This window comes from Limanda limanda, chromosome 10 (genome assembly GCF_963576545.1).
Source record: "Limanda limanda chromosome 10, fLimLim1.1, whole genome shotgun sequence".
Classification (NCBI taxonomy): Eukaryota; Metazoa; Chordata; class Actinopteri; order Pleuronectiformes; family Pleuronectidae; genus Limanda; species Limanda limanda.
In genome coordinates, this window is record NC_083645.1 from 6,167,930 (window position 1) to 6,191,216 (window position 23,287).

At 40.5% G+C, this 23,287-nt stretch overlaps 2 protein-coding genes across 2 annotated transcripts in view; both read left to right on the forward strand.

Annotated features, from left to right (window-relative positions):
- fgl1 (fibrinogen-like 1) overlaps positions 1–983 on the forward strand; it is a 4,096-nt gene extending 3,113 nt beyond the window's left edge. Inside the window, exons 6-7 of the mRNA XM_061080220.1 lie at positions 488–675; positions 788–983. Coding sequence (XP_060936203.1) covers positions 488–675; positions 788–983 — 384 coding nt within the window. The remainder of the gene's footprint in view (positions 1–487; positions 676–787) is intronic.
- Positions 984–3,519: 2,536 nt separating this feature from the next.
- On the forward strand, positions 3,520–21,772 carry snx25 (sorting nexin 25). Its single transcript, XM_061079867.1, has 22 exons — positions 3,520–3,687; positions 3,949–4,689; positions 5,650–5,734; positions 9,562–9,778; positions 11,328–11,500; positions 12,473–12,659; positions 13,079–13,149; positions 13,784–13,974; positions 14,147–14,278; positions 14,641–14,790; positions 14,988–15,113; positions 15,252–15,416; positions 15,768–15,899; positions 17,065–17,205; positions 17,446–17,559; positions 17,863–17,940; positions 18,967–19,050; positions 19,156–19,273; positions 19,451–19,517; positions 20,362–20,543; positions 20,680–20,780; positions 20,891–21,772. Exons 2-22 carry the CDS (start codon positions 4,336–4,338, stop codon positions 20,954–20,956), a joined length of 2,934 nt encoding a protein of 977 aa, XP_060935850.1. The 5' UTR covers positions 3,520–3,687; positions 3,949–4,335; the 3' UTR covers positions 20,957–21,772.
- Positions 21,773–23,287: the final 1,515 nt, after the last annotated feature.

The window sequence follows — 23,287 nt, forward strand, 5'->3', positions numbered from 1 at the left end:
TAAGCGGGTACATCTCTCTAGTCTCCACACAAAATATGAAGCTAGCTGTTTGCTGGTTGCTGGTTCTGTCCAAAGATATAAATCTATTTATCCCAGCCAGTAAAGCTCTGTAGTTAATTGGTTCTTTTTTAAATATGTAAAAACAACAAATTTCAAATTAATTGTATTTATATAGCATTTTTCTAGTCTGCAATTTAGGGTTCAGTATATGTTGCTAAAGGACGCTTCGTAGGGCAGACTGGAGGAGCCAGTGATCAAACCACCAACCTCTAGGTTTCCCTCTCTTGTAGAGTTAGACAACTTCCCTTTTTTTTCTCGTGACAAATGTGATTTCAGGGATTTGTATACTGAAAATACTTTACAGGCATGAGGAAGCTTATGAGTTTCTCATTTTGATTTCTTTAAAAAAAATGTACTTTCTAGAAATGTTGAAGATGTCTTAAGCTTTTATTTTGTTGAACAACTCTTCCAATACGTCTTTCTGCAGGATCACTACCGACTCACTTTTGGAGCCTATGTAGGAACCGCCGGAGATGCTCTGAGTGGAAGTTTCCATGTTGGGGTCTCGGAGTGGGCGAGTCACCAGGGCATGAAGTTCAGCACCTACGACCAGGATAATGACAACTACAAAGGCAACTGTGCCCAGGAAGACAAAGGAGGCTGGTGGTTCAACAAGTACGGTTCTTCACCCAAAATGCACAAAGATTCCAACATATACAGCAAAAGCATAAAATATAAATTAAAGTTTGATCAACTATTATTTCCTCCTCTTTCCCTCTCTCTCAAGTTGTCACTCAGCTCATCTTAATGGCATCTACTACCCCAGTGGTCACTACAGTGCAGTGACAGATAATGGTATTATTTGGTACACATGGAGAGGGTGGTGGTATTCTATGAAGACCAGCATCATGAAGTTGCGACCAACTGACTTCAAAATTGACCCCATTGACGACCCCAATGCTGTAAATCCCGGTCCATCTTAATAGATCAGACATGAGCAGAGATCAAATCGAAATATTTCGGGGTTAAAACCGTTTGTTAAGCCATATTGTTTTAATTTGTGTAAAATCACGTTTGAATTTAAAATGAGTCAAAACAATAGTCTGTGAGTAAAGATAAATGATGCGTCTCCACTTCCTCCCACAAGTCGAAATATCCAGGCTGTGGGGGTCGCCATCTCAACCTATTTTAAAATGTCACTCTGTTTTTATAGCATCAAATAACTAATTCAAACCAAACTTATCAGAAAAATTAACACCTGAACAAACATAAATGTGATAAGAACTACCTAAAATGACACAAACTTTTTCTTTAGGGAAAAAAATCATTAAAAATGTACCCTGACATTATAGTTTGGCTCAGGTCCGATCTGATAATATGGAGAAGCCAGAATTTTTGACATATACCACAGACAGCAAGATTTTTGGGGAGCTGTCCCAATTTCCATCTTTATATACAGTCTGTAAATCTTGTCATTATCCTCTTAATATTATGTGAACCTATTACATTCCATCTGGTAATTCTGCTAAGCAGTACCTATATGAGCAATGTATGAAGCCAAGATGAGCCAATGAACCAATCAGTCAATATTCTGAAGTGGTAGATGAAACTGCACATCTTAACAATATAGTTGAAATGTCAGTAGCTTACATAGCAATATCTAAATGTGTAAAAGATAGTTTTTGCATCGTCAGGAGTTGTGAAACACTGACTTTTAGAGCCATGAATGTTGCAAGGGGAAGTGGAATGCACACGCAGCGATCTGTTTTGTTGTATAAAGGGAAAACTGATGCTGATGTGTGTTTATGCGTGTGTGTGTGTGTGTGTGCGTCTGTGTGTTTGTGAGTGGGTGTATGTGTGCGTGTGAGTGTGTGTGTGTGTGTGACAGACAGAAACATCAGACTGAAGAGATGAAAAGAGCCATTCCCATGTCACTGTAACAAGAACATCGCAGCTTTTCATCTGTTTAATAATAGCATGGAGTGAGCTCAGAAGTGGTAATTGTCATAAAGATGAACATTAACTCTCTATGTATCACAAACAACAAATAAATGATTCCTTTTATAGCTTTATTTTATTCTGTACTTCATTAGACTCTTAAAATTTATTATCAAACTTATCTTGTGAACTTTCATTCAGCTCTGCCTCTCTTTTATTTGCATTATGAACATGATTCACTTTTATCTCTATTACAGTAAGCTATTTCATATAGATGTCTTAATAGGTAATATTATAATAACCACTGTATTTTGAGTCAACTTTGAGTCTTAATTATCTCTTATGAGTCATTTCAAGAACAAGGGCTCCCAAGGCAGCTGATACTGTGCTGTTGTAGTGACACATTCTAAATGTTTTATGATATTTTAATTAATTAACATAATTCATATTTGATCATATTGTGACTTTAATTAAATTAGTGTTGTCGCTTTTTACCATGCAAGCACAATGAAGAAGTCCTGATGCCAAATCACTGTCAGACAGTGAGACAGGAAACTTACCAACTGTGTTTTCTGAAATCACATATAGAGTCTATGATTATAAACGTAGCATTCATCCATCCATTCATGTCAGTATTAGCAGATAGTTGTAGTATCTGTTTTTAATATGACAATAGTTTATTATTTTTCTCTAGAAGTTTTACACAGTTTCCTGTATGAGTACATAAGGCTTTTCAGGATTAGCAGTGGAATATAAACTAATTTTCTGTCAGTAAATCCAAACATTACACTTTGTACTTTTATTTATGTATATTTACTTACATATGTATACATTATTAACATCTACAACTTTGACATCTGGAAAACATTAAATAATGTTGACACATCATTTAATGTTCTGTGTTTTTGCTATTGCCTGAGGTTGGTTTATCTGAATTAAAGGTCCAGTGTGTTTTAGGTGAAAGGGAAACATTGACAGAAATTTTATATAATATAATCCTAGTTATGTTTTCACAAGGGTGTTTAATCTAAATTGTACAAATTGTTGTTTTATTTCCCCTAGAATGGGCCCTTTATATTGAAACACTTTATATATTCATCAGAGGGGGCTTTCTATGGAAGCTGCCATGTTTCTTGTAGTAACCCAGACTGGACAAACTAAACACCCTTTGAGTTTTTATGAAAAATTAAGGTTACAACAGGTTTAGGACTTTCAACTAGAAAAATCTAAGTTTGTATCACTACTTCGTATCAGAAAACAAAAATGAACATATTTATACGTCAGATAAGCTGCACATAAAGGGATGAGAGACAGTGACAGAAGCCACTGTCAGGAGGAAATATCAAGGCATGATCCTGTATCTGCTCGTAGGCTCGATTATTCCACCTGCAGCTGCCATGTTGTGCGGTGTTCTTTGCCCCACTTCATCCACAGCAACGTGCAAACGGAACAAACCCCGCCCTCCACTCCTCACTCGGACGGTCTCGGTTAATAAAACAGGCGCCCGGCTGGCGGGTAACACGGGCGCTGATTGGCTGACAGCCCCTGCACCTTCACAGCTCGGCAGTCAGCTGGAGCTCGGGGGCAAACAACAGTTGCCTGTTTTTATCTGTCGAGGATATTGGACCAGACCCGTTCTGACTCTGTGGCACTTCTTGAATCGACGTGTCTAAGCCACCTGTGTCTTCTCTACACAGAGGAACAGCGAGAATGCAGCGTTGTCCCCGCGCACCTCTATTCAAACGCTAGGTGCGTAAGCCAACATTAGCTGGCGTCCATTGGGTTACTTAGTGAGCAACCAAGCTAGCTAGCTAGCTGTCACTGCTGTAAGTAGCTTTACTCTCAGCCGGAGCACACCGCAGGTCAACTTTATCTGCTGCCTCTCACTATGACTTGTTTTGCTTTGGAGCAGGAAACTTAACAGTAACTCGGCTCCATACTTTAGCCTCCTGCTAGCTAGGCTGGTAAGCAACAGTCACTAAGCTACCCTTCCACCTTTTTGTCTCCAAGGTGACGGTGGTTGTTGCTCCATCCGTCCCGCCACCTTGGCTCTCCCTCCGCCCGTGTGGGTCTGTAACCTCCCGGCGCCTCTTCCAGGACCGGCCCCGTCGTCCTGGTTCTGCCGTCGGGAGGCACCGGGCTGTGGAGGACTAAGCTGGCGGGGCTGCGTGGCTGTGGCCGCCGGGCGGGCCGATGCTAGGAGCGTGGAACACATAGCGGCGTGGGTCGGTGAGGAGATGTCAACGCGGGGATGCCTCCTCTTGGAAACAGTGTTGTAGTCGAGGGCACACACGAGTGGACACGGTATACCTACCACTGGGACTTGGCACGTAGACAAGCGGAGCAACTTCCCAGCCCAGCAAGCAGTGGGACATATATGGATGGTGGGGTCGCAGCATGCCCAGCCCCTCAACGACCACCACCCCACAGGCTGGAGGGAGTAGCAGCGCCGGAGGAGGAGGAGAGGGGCCCATGTCCGCCACCTCCACCTCATCTGTCGGCTCGTCTTTCCGGTTCGTCCCGGCGTTCTGCCTGGGCGTGGTGGCAGCAGTAGTGTTCCAGCTGGCCTGGGGAGGCCTGACCCTCACCTCCTTCTTCTTGAAGCTCTTCATCTATGTGTCATTCGCCCTGCTGTGCTTCCTGGCCGGGAGCTTCGTCCTGCTCGTCAGGAAGAGTCCTCTCAAAGTGAGCTGCTTCGCTAGAAACACAAGGCAGTCAGCTGCATGGCTGGAGTTCTTCAACAAGCTCATGGTAAGATACTGCTACCTCCTAGTTCAAACTCATTATTGACTTAAACTCATACACAAACTCCGGAGAATGTCTGGACTTGCTCTGGAGTTTGCCTTTTACACATACTGCTGCGGGAGCTTCATACTCAGGCTTGGTTATTTACCCCTGAGATATCTTAAATTTTTCAGTTTTGTCACTTTTCCCACTGCCTTGCCTGAATAATTCTCTGCAGGATCTCCTGCAGTTTTCTCACGTCTGCAGATTAGGACTTTATCTGGAGTCTAGACTCTTTGCTGGGGGGCTGGCAGGAGAAAGATTCTGGACATTTGCTTTCTCACATACATACAGTCCATGTCTGAAAGCAGTTATACAGCTCCCCAGGATATCACATGGGGAAAATAATCATGTCATCAGGAAGCCGGCAGACCTGAAACAGGGTTGAATCCACAGTACACATTCAAGTTTTATATATTTTGTATCTCTAATGGTCTCTTTTCCTCCTGTCTGCGGCTCCATCCTTTTCACCGTCAATTATTTTCCCCTCGCCATTTTTCTCCCCTCTCTCATCTTCTCTGCCTGCTCCCCGTCGATGTGTTGAGCTTTATTAGACAAGGCAAGCCATGCTGCTGGATTTGGACACACACACACACACACACACACACACACTTATGGAGATTTATTCTCCAATGAAAGTGATTGTGTCCTTGTGACTGGCTGGTGTCTTACCTTAACAAGCAGCCTCAGCCCAGCGGCAGCCTTTCAGCGGCTGCTGCTGTGTGCCTGATGACTTATTGATGTTGACAGCGGAGGAGTATTGTCTCATGTATTTGTCTCGTTGACATGTATGAGCTATGCAAATTTTGGCCCACTTGTTTTTCAGGATTTTAGGCTCATTGGACACACAGTTCTCAATCCTCTCTCCCTTTCCTGTTTTTTTTCCCCCCGTTGTTCTTGTCCTCATTTGTGCTTTTTGTTTTACAGGCTCGTTTTTTGGTTCCAATTCAGGAATCAAGTCAGAGCAGGAGGGTGGTGGTGTCACACAATGTGGACAAATCTCTAAAGGAAGGTAAAAGAGCACCTTCTGACAACCGTATGTTTATATCATTGTAAATGCTATCAAGACCAGAGTTGTTCCTTTCTGCCAAAGTGATTGTCTGCAAAAAATTCTATATCATATGTCATCTTCAAATAACACAATGTTGCAAGGTATTTGCTAGACTTGAGCTCTCAGCTATGCTCTGTGGGACATGCTTTCGATAAAATTCGCAATGCTTCTCGTTGGACTTAAATAGCCCCCCAAAAATGTCACACTACCTAATTCCTCTGGCCCTTCTTTTCAACAATGTCCATCTCTTTTGAGCCTTGGGCTGTGTCCGTCGTAGTGTCTTATTCGGTAAAGCTGTCGCTCGAGTTTTCGTGAACATTTCCTGTCGTCATCTTCTCTTTTATCTCGCTTCCACTCCTGAAGTATTGGTGTGCACAGCTGCAGGACCCAAAACATTAGCAGGAGTGCTGCTGACGGCTGCTCCTCTTACACTCTGTGCTGTGAGCGTCCACCTAGCCTGACCTGGATGTTGCTCTATTCCAGCCAAATGATTGGTTCGGCTCAGAGTTATTCTCATTGTCACTGGCAGTTCGTGTTGTCTGTCCAAACTTCAATGGAAAGAAAAGTTATATCCTGATAACTTTTTTTAATTTTGTTTTATCGCCCATCCCTAAAACAAGACCATTCATTTTAAAATATGAGTCTGAAATGTCTCTGACACTGTTGTAAACAAATTTCAACATCTGTTTTTGAGAAAAAACTGCTGATTGTCGAGTGCCCTCGTCACACACACTCACACATACACAGACTATATGTTTATACTTCTATTTTAGTGAGGACGCTCATTGACGTAATGCATTCCCTAGCCCCTTACCCTTACCTTAAAGGGATAGTTCACAGGAAAACTGTTAGCCTCCTCAGAGCTGTGTTCATGAACGCACAGGCACACTGGAAAACCGCACACATGCCTAACCAGGCACGTGCACAGACATTTTTGGGGGCAGGTGCTCAAACCAAAAAAAAAAGGGAACCCATCGCCAAATTATTTATCAAATTAAAAATAATAATAATAAATCAAATAAACTTACTGATTCTCCCTCATTTGTTTTAGTAGTTGATGGCCTGATCCAATATAAAAGAGAGATGCTACCCTGAGCTGCTTGCTGCAGTTCCCTTTTCCTTCTGCTTTTGGAGTCTGTCTTTTCTTGGCATTATGAGCAAATTTTGTAAATGAGATAAATCAATGTTGTGCATAATAATTAAGAGTGACTAACATAATCTCTATAAAGCTGACAACACAGTACACACACATTTTTGTTTACTGTTTTCTGAAGTATAAGCAGCATTACACTAATAATATACCACAATATACCTCACCAGACTGCCATGTAGCTCCACTTAAGACCTACCTTTCATTTCAATAATTACGATTTTGAATGAAACAAAACAAGTGAACTTGTCTAATTTGTACAACAGTACAACTGCCTTGAAATTATCTGCCTGTCCCTCTGCCTGCCTGCCTGTCTGTCTGTCTGCCTGTCTGTCTGTCTGTGTCCGTGACTTTTTTGTTAGTTTATTTTTTAGGAAACGTCGGACCAGTTGCGACGTAATGTTTTCAGCGCTAATGTTGTGGTTCATTTATCACCAAACACCTTCCGGGGATTGCACACACAGCGTCATTACCTGTTTGTCTGATGCTGCGGGTCAGAGGAGAAGTGTTTGCAGCCGTTTGGCCCTCAGCGCTGCATGAGGAGGAGGGAGTGGGGGGGGGTGGGCTTGTGAGCGCCGCGGAGCATGTCGGGGCGAAATTCTCACAAAAAATCAAATAAATGCCCCGTCAGACATCAAAACACATTGGGGGGAAATTGATGACAGAGAGAGTAATTTTCATTCTTAAATATTGATGAATGAAGAAAAAATTGGACTCCAGCAGAAGGGGCACTTTTCTCCTCCAGGGCAAAAGGGCAGGTGCTTGAGCACCACTAGGGGTCTATCTGTGCACGTGCCTGTGCCTAACCCTAATGCAACCTAAACTTAATTCTAACCCTAAAACCAAGTCTTAACCCCTAAAACACTAGCTCTGTAGGGTCTATGCTTAAAATGGTTGTCACGAAGATATAAGTATAGGAACACACTCACACGTATTCTCACTCTCTCACACACTGTCTGTCAGTAGAACAGTATGTCTGGCTGCCAAGGAACAGATGGCTCCAGATTTACCCAGGGGGTGTGTATTTGCACATGCTCCTGTGTGTTTTAAAATGGTGTTTTGATTGTAGTGTGATACCAGTTCGTGATGACATTGTCAGGTTCACAGTCAAACCCTACTGGGTCAATTATTCTGATGATTATTGTTTCTGTGTCAGCTTTGTGTTGGTGCTAAATAGTAGGATCGGGATAGATTCTTATTTATTGGTTTCCAAAGTAAAAGACAATCATATTGATCTCATTTAGTGAGTGATATTTTATTAATATTTAGAAAAAGTATTTGTACTGATTGACTGAAAATCTATTTTATAGTGGTCTACATATTTAAAATCTGCCTTTAAACTACTGTCAGAGCACCAACCTCCTCTACGCATCATATTTTGAAGCCATTGATCCTTTGCAGGGTCATGGTGATGAGAGGCCACACACAGGTCGCCAGTTCACACAGATCTAAAACACTCTTCACACCCACAGGCAGTTGAGTCACCATTTCATGAAGCTTGCATGTCTCTGGGCTTTGGGAGGAGGGATATGACCCAAGCAGACACATGGAAAAGTGCAGGAAAATATCCTTTAGTATGAAAAAAAGGGCCCAGATATTTCTGCCATAGCTGACTGTTGTTAAAATTGTTAGAGAGAAAAGAAGTTACACCTGCCATATGAAAAAAATACCAATATTTGTACCGTAATCATAGTTGGCAGTTAGATCTGTAATGTTCATGTGAATTTCCTTTGAAATCAAATAGGATATGTATGTATTCTATAAAGCACTAAGTCTAGTTTCAGTGAATTTTATGTTGACATCCAAGCAGAAATTTTGTCTCTTATGTCCATATTTATAATGAAGGCATGACAGGCGCATTCTGAGCATTTATTCCTTGTGGCACTTTAACATGAAGCAGTGGACTAATGACCTGTTATCACACATGTATGTTTGGTAATTGTGAGCAATACCTGCATTCATATTCATAGCACGAAATAGAAAAAACTACCATATTTCGCAAAAAACAGAACAACAAATGATTTGAAAACCCAACAGATTTGTGCAGCAGAATTAATTAAGTTATTAATATTTTTTCATTTCTTACACTAGTCATCATCTTGTGTGCTCTCAAAAGGATCCTAACCCTCCGGTTGATAACCATTAGTCTCGAGTATGTATTAAACACAGTGTAAACAGAAATTCAGCAGTGTTGCCTCACAGCAATAGAGTTTCAATTGTGAATCCAACATCCAGCTGTGGCCTTTCTGTGTGGAGTTTGTCTGTGTCCTGTGCCATGTGTGTGTATTTCTGCAGGGCTTATGCAGAAACCTAATTTCCTCCCACACACTGTAGAAATGAATGTCAGTTGAATTGATGAATCTAAATTGCCTCTAAGTCTGAATGGTAGAATGGTTTGTCCATGTATCTGTCTTCATGGTCCGTGCAGCTCTGCCGTGATGAAAGATTGGACTAATGTCAGAAAAGTATCAATCATTTGGTGATGAGTGTTAAAATGATGACAGTAGAAAACAAACAAATCAATGTATGGACACTGTCCAATGTATGGCTTTTCTTTGTAAATATTGTTCCAGCAGGCATCTTTTAAAAAAAAAAAAAATATTGCATCCTCTCTCTCTCTCTCTCTCTCTCTCTCCAGTGTTTGACTATGCCTACAGAGACTATATCCTGTCGTGGTACATCCCTCTGAGCAGCGATGAGGGCCAGTTGTACTCCATGCTGTCAGAGGACTGGTGGCAGATGATCGGGCAGCTGAGAGCCAGGGCTGCTGATATAGACCTTGTCAATGTGGTGTGTTATGACAGCATCCGGATCCTGCATACACACTTCACTGACCTCAAGGCTGCATCTGCAAGGTATACACACACACACATACACACACAAACATTATTATAGATATTCGAAGTTTAACTATTACTTTTGAGGACAGATTCCTTTGCAAAGAGCTATGACTCATTCTTTAACAGACAATATTTTTCAACTCTAATTTGTTACTGACAAGATTTCCCTCCCCACCAGTTTCCAGTGTAATTGTGTGTGTGCAAATGGGCTGAAATTACAGCAGCGCAGGACAGCGTATGACATTATACTCTCCCAGCCTCGCCTCCTTTGTCTCTAGGCTGCATTTGCAAGGTCCAAAGCAAACAGAGTGATGATTCACATATCATCTGCTTTCATTATCTTTGCAAGTCAGGCGAGACTTATGATTTGATCGCTACAGAGATGTCTGGCGTCCCTTGTTCTCAATCGTTCAGCCACAATATAGCGGCAGCTTGTTTAATCAAGTTTTAGAAGTATAGATGGTAGGCCTGTCACGATAACACATTTTTCTGTGCGATTAATTGCCCCAGAAATTATTGCGATAAGCGATAATATTGCTGTTTTGACACCATTTTCAACTTATATAATGATAATGGCATAATAATGCAAGTACACCCTTTCGAAGATCAATAAACTTTTATTTTTAAAGAACACTGGAACTGGACATCTGGAAGACATTTAAGAAAGACTTTTTTATTGCCAAATATATGAACTGTTTAAAGTAGATTATAAATATAAATAAATACAAAAACTTTTTAACTTAAAACTATGAATAATATATGAACTGTTAACAAAAGTTTACACTATACTTAAATAAATAAAAATGAATACAAAACAGACACACTCTGACTCGTGACTCTGACTTAGGTGCCTGAGCCAATTGAGACCCCGTGTCTCCGCGGAGACCCCTGTGTCAGACCGCTCGGAGACCCCCGTGTCTCCGCGGCTGGGGCTGTCGCAGACAGGCTTCCGCCCGCCTTCGTCCCCCCGAACGCTTTTGTGAAACCTTTCTCGCCCTGGTCTCCGTTCCTCCCGCCCCGAGCCTTTCCAAGCCGACCCGGAGCCGTCGCGGCGCACCACGGAGGAAATGCGCCCGGCGGGGGCCAGCCAGCGCTTGGGAGAGGGCTCGCGAGGAGATCCTCCCACACCTGCACGGGAGCCCTGACGCACGCGGGGCGCGGGCAGCGCGGAGACAAGAGTCTGTCCACCGGCAGCCGCGGCCGACTGCCGGATGGGATCTGCATCGATCTAATTTTTAGCCTTATGCGAGCGGAGTTGACGGACATCCGTCATAGCGACGGAAAACTTTAATCCCTGAATTTATTGCAGCCGGCAAAAAATTATCGCTCATTTTAATTTATCGCGCAATTAATTGATTTATTGCATATCGCGACAGGCCTAATAGATGGTGTGATGCGATGCAGCTGAAGAATGAATAACAATGGCAGTTTTAGGTCCAGTAAGCTCCCATTTAATAAGAATATCTGACATCTACCTCTGCCAGAATAGCAGTCAAAAATCTCACCACCTCTTTTTATATCTCAGATTTAAATCTGTGTCTCTCTCGTGTGTGTTTTCATGCAGACCAGAGGAGTTTGCTCGGCCGTTTCCTCTTCATCCCTGTTTAGTCAGTTCCGAATCGGAGTTGGCCTTCCTCCGCTGTGTAGCCAGAATACTGCTACTCTGTTTGCTGCCACAAAAGGACGCCAAGTCACACACACTACGCTGCTGCCTCACAGAAGTCATCACTACTAAAGGTACTTTGATTGTGTGTGTACCAGTTCTTTACAGTTTATTATATGACACTGGCATGTGACTGTATTGAGGTCAATGGTGAGTCCTGCTTCAGACATAATAAAACAGCAGGAAAAACATGCCCCCATATTGCTCGTGTGGTGTCATCCAAGTTTCCGCAAGCCCCAACATTCATATTAAACTTGAAACAAGGTCATTTACAACATGTTTTAAGCCTAGAACTCCTCTGTTGTCCTCCTCGATGGTGCGTTCATTAAATGTGTTTTTTGAGCTGTACACCAAATTATATGATGGTTCTTTTAGGAACTACATTAATAGCTGTTTTAATATCACAGTCAAACATTTGTTTTTTTCTTTATTATTTTTGTCTATCTATTTCTACATATATTAAAACGGTTTAACATACACAAACACTAACACACACACCTGTAATTGATATGTTATAGACCTGTTTCATAGCAGACATGTTGATATGACAGAGAACTGGAGAAGCATTGATGTTATCAATAAATGGCTGTATTCTATTTAGAGTTTCCCATCTATTAGGCCTTGGTATTGTGCTTGTTTGCCTCCAGACAGGGCTGTTGTTTGCTTTTACCTGTTGTTTTTATTTGATCTCTGACAATGATGGATTAAAAATTTAACAACATAGAATCTGCAGTCTCCAGGTGTCTGCAACAACCAAGGTCATAGCCACTGTTGTCATCTGCTACAAAATAAATCTATTTTTTTCGAGATAAGAATACAGGAACCTGGGGGAAATTTGATAAAATGTGTATTTTTATAATTGTGTTTTGTTTATCTGTTTTTCCATCTGTGCCTCAGTATGTTTGTGTACCAGACCCCATGATGCTACATTTAATATCTGTCTACACTGTATTGTTATGTGTAGTGCATAGTCACTCAAAGAACAGAATTTGCAAGATTTCTTATAACTTTGTGCTGCTGTGTGTGTGTGTGTCTGTGTGTTCCAGTGTTGAAGCCTTTGGTTGAGGTCCTAAGTGATCCAGACTCCATAAACAGGATGCTGTTGTCTCAGCTGGAGCAGAGGGAGCAGCAGGCTGAGCAGCAGAAGAAAGCCTACACCTATGCTGCCTCCTACGAAGACTTCATCAAACTAATATCAACTTCTGCTGATGTCAATTTCCTCAAACAACTCAGGCATGAAACAGACACACTGTACACACCTGCAGGGCCCCATTAAACTAAGACTGACCTGCACCTACATATATTCCCTCAAATTAACCATACTATATGTATAGACAAACATTTTTATAGGCAGTGCTAACTGCTAGAGCGTTTGCTGCTGTGGGGTTACCATGGGAACAGACAATGTCTCTGCAGCAAAATACTTGATCTAAATATAGAAAAGACATGATATTGTCTTGTTAGTTTGAGAAATATTGTTTCAATTTCTGAAAACATAGGATCAGTTTTCTACTCTTGTGCATTAATTTTACAGTTTACCACTGTATTTACATCTACTTCACTTCAGTTTATTAATCCAAGACAGCTTTTTTCGATTTTATCACTTTGTTTACAATAGCTGAAGTATTTGTTTTCTCCTGTCTCTTTTGTAGGTATCAGATAGTGGTAGAGATTATTCATGCCACCACCATCAGCAGCCTGCCTCAGCTCAAGAAGCAGAAAGGTACAGAAAAACTGGATTTCACTAACTGATCTACATACTGCTTTCAGCAAATGGTTATTTGAACATTGGAAAATGTGGAAACTTGAGCATAGTGGTGCCATTCAAAACAGTTTCAAATCAACGTAGGTAAACAGCTACTTTATCTCCTGTTAACATACTCTCAGAAAAAGAGCATCAAACAGGGCTTGAATCATATGTAAATGTAAATGTTAGTTCTGCAGGGATTCAGTCCTAAATCAATTTTTACCTGTTGAGTCAGGGATCACTGTATTTATTTAAATTCATCTTTTGATGACATGAATATCTGCTGATATTTTGACTCAATACATCTAGTACTTTAGAACTTTAATCCAGTGGTTCCAATACGTGATCTACAAGGTCATTAGAATTCTACATTTTTCTGTCTATGTAAAAGTTGTCAAGACATATCAGTAACAGTTAAATATGTCAACCTACTGGTGGGGCTGTAAGAGAACTGAGGAGATCACCAAACTCATAACATTAACATAAACATAAATATATCTATAATACTTTGTGGAAGTCAACTTAAAAGGGGTTGATCCACCACAGAAACAACCTTAAAGTGATTTTGTTACAATGCTTACGTGCCTCACACCGCTTCTCTCTCTCTTAGAGCGAAAAGGTAAAGAGTCAGCAGCTATGAAGGCTGATCTGCTGAGGGCCAGAGATATGAAACGTTATATCAATCAGCTGACTATTGCTAAGAAACAAAGTGAGAAACGGATTCGCCTCCTTGGTGGACCCAACTATGAAAACAATGAGGATGGAGGGGCAGACGACGGCGACGAGCCTCAAAGTCAGAAGGTAAGACTTGTGGGGAATGAGAATTTTGAATTTGAAAGTTTTAAAGAACCAATGTGGACTAAGAAAGCCATCAAGTAGAGAGTGAAATATTCTTATTAAAGGTCAAATCAATGACATGACTTTTGTACCACATAGTTTATATTTTTGCTTTTTCCTCTCCTTCCACATCCAGATTCTGCAGTTTGAGGACATCTTGTGTAATCCAGGCTACAGAGAGCATTTCAGGGTTTACATGGAGAGAGTTGATAAAAGAGCTTTGATCAGCTTCTGGGAACTGACGGAAACATTGAAAACTGCCAACAAGGTGAGCTGTACAAATTCTAGAGGGTTCAGCCCAAAACTACTACTGGTATATGGTGTATTACTTATTTTTTTCCTACAGAGTTAGTGTGCTGGGCCTGGTTGTTGTATAACACAATAGTGTCAAAGGTCGTGTTAAGCTATTTACAGTTTTCGCTGAATTGTTAAACATCTGTTTATTTAGTTTTTTTGTTTTGTTTGATATAAGTAGTTAAATGATGCCTTTTTCTTGTTTGTTTGCTTGCCAAACAAATGAATAATAAACCCAATATTTCTGTACCCTGAGATCAGGGAAATAGCAGAACACACATCAATGTAGTGAAATAAGTACACAAGTTAATGGTAATTTGTTTATGTGATGGACAGAATGAGGTTCCCCAAATCGTTGGGGAGATCTATCAGAAGTTCTTTGTGGAGAGCAAAGACATTCCAGTGGAAAAGTTTCTTCTGAAGGAGATTCAACAGAGTCTGGTGGGGAACAGAGGAACACAAGTCTTTGTTAGACTACAGGAACAGGTAACTGGTGCTGTTCTTAATAAGCAACTCTAACCATGACTAGTTATTATGGATGACTGCAAATATCAAAATAACAACCAAGAAAATTGACCTTTCTTTATTGAATGTGCAACTAACAATTATATACTCATGTTTACAGTGTTAAGATGTTCTACACTGGTAATAAAGCAATTCTGTAACTCTCATTCATCCTCTAGGTTACTGAGACAATGAGAGAACGTTACTATCCCTCCTTCCTGGTTTCTGACCTCTACGAGCGGCTGATCAAACGAGATGAGCAGCAAAGCCAATCACAGTGTAGCATAGAGGAAAAGGATGAAGTGGTGAGAAACACATACATAGATAGTCCCACATGTGCCCACTTCTGAATGTTCATCTGTTTGAATACCCAGATCTGTCATATCCCTTCCTTTCTCTTTGTAGAAAATCACGTCTTTATTGTTGTATCCCTCTTTGTGCAGTGCCAGGGTCTCGATGGAGTGGAGGAAGTGGGTGATGAAGGCAGTAAAGGAATAAATGAGCAGGCCAGCTATGCTGCTACCAAACTCCGCCAACTGTACGACAAACTCGAGTACAAACGACAGGCGCTGGGCTCTATCCAGAACGCACCAAAGCCAGACAAGAAGGTAGAATTAACATCAAAAGTTCAGTATCACAGCATCAAACACATAAAGACAATATCAGAATCTGGGAAACTGCTCATACACGCTGTTCTAGCACGATGCCCTATACTTATCTGCAGTGTCAATATGTTAACTCAGTTGTTGAGGTGAAATCGGACCAAATCTTCTCTTTAAAAATCCTATTACAGAATCTGATTTACTTGTTACCTTGCCCTGGTGTATGTGTCATTTTTTGTGTTTTGGAATCTGGGTAAAATTAACAACAAAAAATGTGGTCTCAAAGCATAATTTGAACTGAAAGCCACTTCACATTCTCTTTCATCCTGTCATTTCTTCATCACACTGTGTGTGTAGATTGCGAGCAAACTAAAGGAAGAGATTGGAGCCATGGAGCGAGAACACAGTGAACTCCAGCAACATATCAGCAGGACAGACTGGTGGTGTGAAAACCTGGGGCACTGGAGGGCGACTATTACTACTGCTGAGGTAACTTCAACTTCATATGGCTTATTATACTTATTAGTAACAAACTGAGCTGCTTCCTAGTGGAGATCCTCAATGGCCCGAGCAAAGTGTTTCATCTAGGTAAAAAAACCCATGTACAAACACATAGAGGAAGAGTGTTGTAACTGGGAAGTCATAAGACCTTTGGCCTCATGCAAGAACCATTTGTACAAACAGATTAGTTCTTAACTTGTGCGTGTGAGTGATTTCAGAGAACTTGTAGCAATCAACAATTTCTCAAGTTTTTAGTTTTCTTACAGGTAAAGACCGAATTTACGAGTGGTCCAGTCCTGCAGAAGGAGTCATGAGAAATTAGTCCGCTGTTATTCAGATCAAGCTTTTCTGCTCATGGATTACACCTCATAACTATGTTGATACTATTCTGTTTGACTTTGCTATTGTCCTAGAATTGTAAATGTTGGATGCATGTACCCAAATGACACAATGGGGAGAACACAGCTCCTTATTGATTAGAGATGTTTTCATTAAACCATTTTCATATCAAAACATTCATTTATTAAATCCCATCCTGATTTCATAGATCATTTCTGCAAGATTGAAATAAGGACTTCAATCCTTGAACTTCTAAAGTTCTTTTATTTACTCTTTGATGCCATTTCCATGAATGAATACTTCTGAGATTGGGCAGGAAGTGTAGCCTTATTTGGTATTATTAAGGCATTCATTTTTTTAATTTGCTATCCTTGTGCACTTTCACTCAACTACACATAGTGGCATTTGTCTTGTTTTAGCAGGTAATTTACTCACTTCTGAAGTTAGAAACATTGCTCCATCATAATATATGATGGAAATTCACAAAAGGGCACTGCAGCCTCCCTGCGGTAGGAAATGGTATAGCTGAAAGTGGTAGCTCCCTCAAACCCCTGCAGCCAGTAATACCATATGCATATAATAAAAGATTGATGGTTTAATGTAATCAAAATTTGGCTATCCCAAAACTGGAAAAATGACCAAAAGATACGTGTACCGCTTAACTTGAATATTGTTATACCTGATGTTGTAGGTATTAAATAGGTCATGAATTCCTGCTTTTTTTCAGTTGATTTAATGTCTGTAACTTTTCTTAGGTGTGCAGGATCATAGACGCTTTGTGTATTTAACTGTGTGTGTGTTTGTTTTGTTTCAGGCCACAGAGGAGGGTGGTGAGACTGTAGCCTGTTACAGTGTCTGTGTCAGCCTGGAGGAAGGAGAGGAGACGCCCAACAGTCACTGGAGCGTCCACAGAAAACTCACTGAGTTCCAGATGCTGCATCGCAAACTCACTGAGGTAACAGAACAACAAAACCTGCACATGTTAGGGATATTTAGTCTTTTTAACATCAGTAAAGCCCCTACAATTAATTTCATTGTATCAAAATGAACTGCTTCATGGCGGCAGTGAGATCCAGAGTGTTGCACTTGGAAACTGGATTGTATAATCGCACTGCAAAATAAACAAGATTAAAAAATCGTAACACATTTTGGCAGTAATGTGGTTTGACATTAACTGTCTGTCTTCATTTCTCAGTGTTTTCCATCATTGAAGAAACTCCAGTTACCATCACTCAGCAAACTTCCTTTCAAATCCATCGACCAGAAATTCCTGGACAAGAGCAGAACTCAACTCAATGCCTTTCTCCAGGTAAACATTGTGAAATAAAGTTCATACTGTAGCTACAGGATGTAACAGTTGACTCATATGAGCAACTGACTAGAGGATCACTTTGGTGCTTTTCAGTGCCGTATTAACTGTTCGATTGATGAGAAATTGTGTAAGATGATTTGAACTTCACAATTTCTCCTCATGGTAGACTGCACCATTAGGATACGAGCCTGAAGCACACCACCCAGTTCAATGCTCATGCTGCCTCCTTTTGGTTCATCATCACAGCTAAACAACGTTAATGCTGACTAAAGCTGTGTGTGTGTGTTTGTCGCTTTGCAGCGTCTGCTGATGGATGAGCGATTGTGCCAGTCAGAGGCTCTCTACGCGTTCCTCAGCCCATCTCCAGAGCATCTCAAGGTATCCGACTTATCATACTCGCTTTACAAATACAACCGGCCATTTAAAACGTCATTGTCAGAATATCAAATATTGTATTGAACTTCTTCATTCTTCCTCAAAGCCCCTGTCAGAGAGTCATTGTCAAATTTGAACAGTTACCATCTGCTTTGAATTTTTATATTTCCCCTTTATTTGATACATTGCAGATAATAAGCCTTAGGTCAATTTTAGAAGTAAGGGTCTTTACATCCCTCGAGGTAGACGGTGATTAAAAATACTTGAAGATAAAGCAGCAGCTGAGTGAAACTTTAATGTATCAGGGTTCGTACGGTCATGGAAAACCTGGAAAAGTCATGGAATTTTAAAATGTGTTTTTCCAGGCCTGGAAAAGTCATGGAAAAAAATAATCTCCCAAAAGTTTTGGAAAAGTCATGGAAATTTGTTATATTCATATTTTCATGTCGTTCGTTTACGCTTTAAATGTTTTAAATAATTCATATGCTTTTAAAGAAATATGCTAAAAATATAAGCAGGCATACTTGGGTTTGTGTCATTTAAGGTATACAGTATGCCTTGGAATTCTCATTGTTAGTTTGAATACTACATTTTGTCACTTTTTCGCATATACACAGAGATTTCACAAAATGTTCGGTCATGGAAATTTGGTTTAAAGTTATTGAAAAGTCATGGAAAAGTCATGGAAATCCATTGGTCAAAATGTGTATGAACCCTGATGTATGGACTCCAATGTATTATCTATTTAGATGTTTTAAATCAATATCTGATGATTGATTCAAATTATTTTTATGTTCCCTTGTGAGCTCCTCTCTACTGCAATCGACCAACAGATGCAAATTTTTTCACGTCATAAATACATAATTTATTTTGTATTTATTGAGTCAATATGTTTGCTGTATTGTAGATAAACTGTGTTGATTCAATATTTCAGACCTTCCTGCAGGTGGCATATATTGATCAGATGAGTGTGACTATGATTCCATGCTGTTTGCAGTCAAGTGATAATGTCCTGTACGATCTTTAAAGGTGATGTCAATTCAGAAGAAATCGTCTTTCTCTCTGGCCTCCTTCCTGGAGAGGTTACCTGGAGACTTCTTCTCCCACCCTGAGGTACACCCTCATGCATGACTGCAGTGTGAATAGTTTAAGGATCCAAAGTGATTTGTGTCCCCATGTCTGATTGGGTGCTGTTTGTCATCTCCCATCTCTCTTTAGGAGGAGAATGACGATGACAGCGATCTCTCAGACTATGGTGACGAGGTCGATGGGAGGAGAGATGCACTGGCTGAACCCTGCTTTATGCTCATTGCAGAAATCTTTGAACTCAGAGGAAGTGAGTAGTACGTTGTTTACAGATTACAAATACAAAAGTGTAACATGTAAGAGACAGAGGTCTACGCCATTACACCTTCACGTTTTTTTGTTTTCGGTGCAGTTAACCAGTTTGTACGAAGCCATATCATTAATTTTAACGGAGTGGATTTGTCTGTGTGTGTGTGTGTTTGCTCAGTGTTTAAGTGGGTGAGGAAGACTCTAATTGCACTAGTCCAGGTGACATTTGGACGAACTATCAACAAGTAAGTTACATTTTATTTATCAGTTTACAAATGAACTTCATGCCAGCTTTCCAAAGTGAAGCCAAAACATCTGGATCGCCCTCTGGTGGCTGGCTGCAGTATAGGTCATAATCCCCACCCCTTCTATGTTTGCAGATGAGACGTGGACCAAACTAAAGAAATTAATAAATGTTTCCCAAAGAGGGCTTGAGTCATTTTAACTAGTTATTATCACACTGATATATGTTCAATTGTTTAATATAGTAATTGATTTGTTATCAAATGCTATAACAACGGTTCAGCGGCTCCACTCCACAATCCACCCTCACAAACTGTGGGTACAAGTGTCCTCTCCAGGTGAAGATGGAAGCCCTTGTATTTTGGCTTCTTTTTGAACAGTGGGAGGGACTGAAGACACGTGGTTAATTTGTATGTACAGTCATTGGTTTTGTGTGTGCGTGTTTCTCCTCACACATAAACTGACAAGTCACATTTATTTATCAATGGTGTCGGACCATGAAGGAAAACACGATAATAGTGAACGTAGTGGAATCCCTGTACTCCCCACTTTTTGTTGCCACCATTCTTAAACAAATTTCTCCTAACCCCTTGTTCATGTTAATGGAGTCTCCTCTCTCATTGAGCTTAAACCCAAAATCTGGTTCACGGACATTCTTGAGTAAGAAAAACTAAAACTGAAAGGTAAACACAGTTATCTCTATATATCGAGGACAGGTAAATTATTCATTTAATGTTTGTATATCGTACGCTTAGTCGATATCGTAACTACTGTGACAGTCATAAACACGACCTATATATTTCTCCAATTATATTTGAGGCTAACAACCTATGTGCTTTATTTTAGACAGATTCGGGACACAGTAAACTGGATCTTCTGTGAACAGATGTTGGTGTGTTACACCGGTGTGTTCAGGGACACCTTCTGGCCCAATGGGAAGTTGGCCCCACACGTCAGTGTCCGAACTGACTCTGAACGCAGTGAAACGAAAGAAAGGGCTCAGCAGAAACTCCTTGACAATATCCCAGGTATGACTGGTGGAAATGTGACTTCAGAATACCTAGCTCTAATTTCGGGAATGTGCTGTATGATGCTAATAAACATCAGCAATCCATGTACCACATATACTGTGTTCTGACCTCTTTATTTGTTGTTTTCTATCAGAGGCTTTAGCAAATTTAGTTGGCCAGCAGAATGCCCGCTACGGAATCATAAAGATCTTCAACGCCCTGCAGGAGGCCAGTGCCAACAAGCACCTTCTCTATGTAAGAACAAAACATAACATCTTAAACCTCATCGTTGTCCTGAATACACTTCTCATAGTGTTCACTACAAAACGTCTAACTGAAAATAATACTTTTCCTGTCTCTGTTAGGTGCTAATGGAAATGCTTCTCAAAGAACTGTGTCCTGAACTCAGCGCAGAGGTGGACAGCATCTGAACACACTCGTACACCTAACAAAAAGAAATCGGATGAAACTGCCGTTCTGCTGGTTCATCTCGCCTTTCTGTAGCTGAGCAATCACAAACTTTTGGTTTAAACCTCAGACAGAAAGCAGCCGAGTTAGTCGGAGTTGAGGCTCTGAGGCTGATTCTGTTGGAGGAACATGTCTGTGATGAAAAGCTGGGCTGACAGCAGACTGAAAGGAGCCGATGTTGGACTTTGTTGGAGTACAGATATAAATTTGTGAGTCTGAGCGGAGAGAAGCCACATGGAGTCCGACTGTTTCCTGTTCAAACTACAGTCTAACTAGACAGATCACATCTGCACCAGAGACCACACACATTTACACAAGAACAGATAGTGTTTTGACATCATGTGACCCACGTTTAAAAGCACTAAAAGATCGGATCCGTACCAAAACAACATGAAATCTTACGTTCTGTGTAAATTGTGACAATCTAAAGATTACAAGGTGGAATGACATTTTGTGAAAGTAAAAAACGTGATTGTTTCTAGAGGTGATGACCTACAGACGCTGATCAAACGCAACAAACAGCTGAAGTTCAGATTGTTGCCCTCTGAAGGCGATCAGCTGGTGTCATCGCCCACGGACCTCTGAACATTCCTGCTACACACAACCTGAGCAACAACACTTGTGTTTTGTGAATCTTGTTAAAGCTTATAATTGTGCAATATAATGTCATGTAAAAGTAATTGTGATGATTTTATTTATGATTATTATTGATAGATTTTATTTTTACCAACAATTGTTTAGAGAGCGTTTATATAAGCAATAAATTGCAAACAAAAAGATGATGTGGCCGTTTTTTCTTATAATGGTCGTAAGTCTAAAAGAAATCTGTAAGCATTATGATACAGATTGATTCAGTGTCCTAAAGCATAAAACAACATTCTCACTCAACAGAATAAAATATCACCAAGATGAGTATAAATTCGAAAATCATCATATCTAATAGGAATGTGAGGATAGTGTGCTGAGAAAAACAATAGGGTTGAATTTTTGCATTAAAGTAGATTGAGTTTCAATATTAAGTTAAAGACACTAATACACATGTAAGGGACTGTATGACGATTATTCATAGCTTTTAAAGTTCTCACAATTGATTAAATAGATTACAAGTCTGGGATGAGAGAAAGTAAAACACCAGACCCTGCTCTCCCATATATGTTACAATACTTTCGTTTTAGTTAAATAAAATAAAATATATGACTGAAAATAAATTACTTTTTAAGGTAATAGTCTTTAAACATTTGGAGTGTAGGATTCAGTTACCTCTAGTGGTAAAGCTACATAAAGCAACCAACTGCATCCCCTCAGCCTAACCCCCACCTTTCAGGCCAGCTGTGTGGCGGAGCCTACAGTGGCCGTCCGGTAACATCAAAATGTAAAATGCCCTCGATGTTTGGTTTGTCACTTCTGAACTACAGTAGAAATATCGCGGTGCAGCTCTAAATTCACTCAGATGAGAATCTATATGTTTCATAGAGAACTTGATTCGGAGAGACCAGTGGACTCTGACGAACTCTAAACAAACAACAAAACTCCTCTTTTTAAAAATACTTATGATCTGATTTGATACAATCAGTCTTTGTCTTTGTTTCTGGCCCCTTGAATAAGTCCTTCTCCTTTAAAAATGTAAAGCATTCGGGGGTTCATTTGAAGGAGGTTAAACAATTCAACTTCCTAGAATCAGTGATGTTTAAATGGGTAACCCGAAATGCAGAGCACAGATTTTTTGGGGAGTTGATGGATCTGGAAGGTGACGGCTGAGGTCAAATAGGAAATAGTGATTTACAGGATGGAGACACAAAAGGTTGTGAGTAGGTCCGGGTGACTTGTCAACAGGCAGGAGAATGAGCCCCGGAGCAGACTGAGACAGGAAGCTGAGACAAGCTGGAGATCAGTGAGACGAGCTGGTGATGGAGTCGGCCACTGCTTGGAGAGTGACGGAGGCACAGTTGAGCAAACAAACAGACAAACATGAGAGGACCCGTAAATCAAGTCAGTCAGAGAAAAGTACAAAACCTGTTCAAGATGTAACAACTGCACCTTTCACCATTTTCCCTGAGAATAATTCATGGATCTTGATGAAAGTGACATGCGTTGACGTGTCTTATATTTTTATTCCAAGAGTTCAGATATGTTTTCTGCTGTACGTCCTTAAATGAAAGGTTTTAAAAGCTGAACCCTCTTTTTGTGCCTGCAAAATGTCTAACACAGGAACAATATCCACCTCTTACCTCGAAATTGTTTAATATATAATAACATATACATAAATGAGTGTGTGAATATACAATATTCACTTA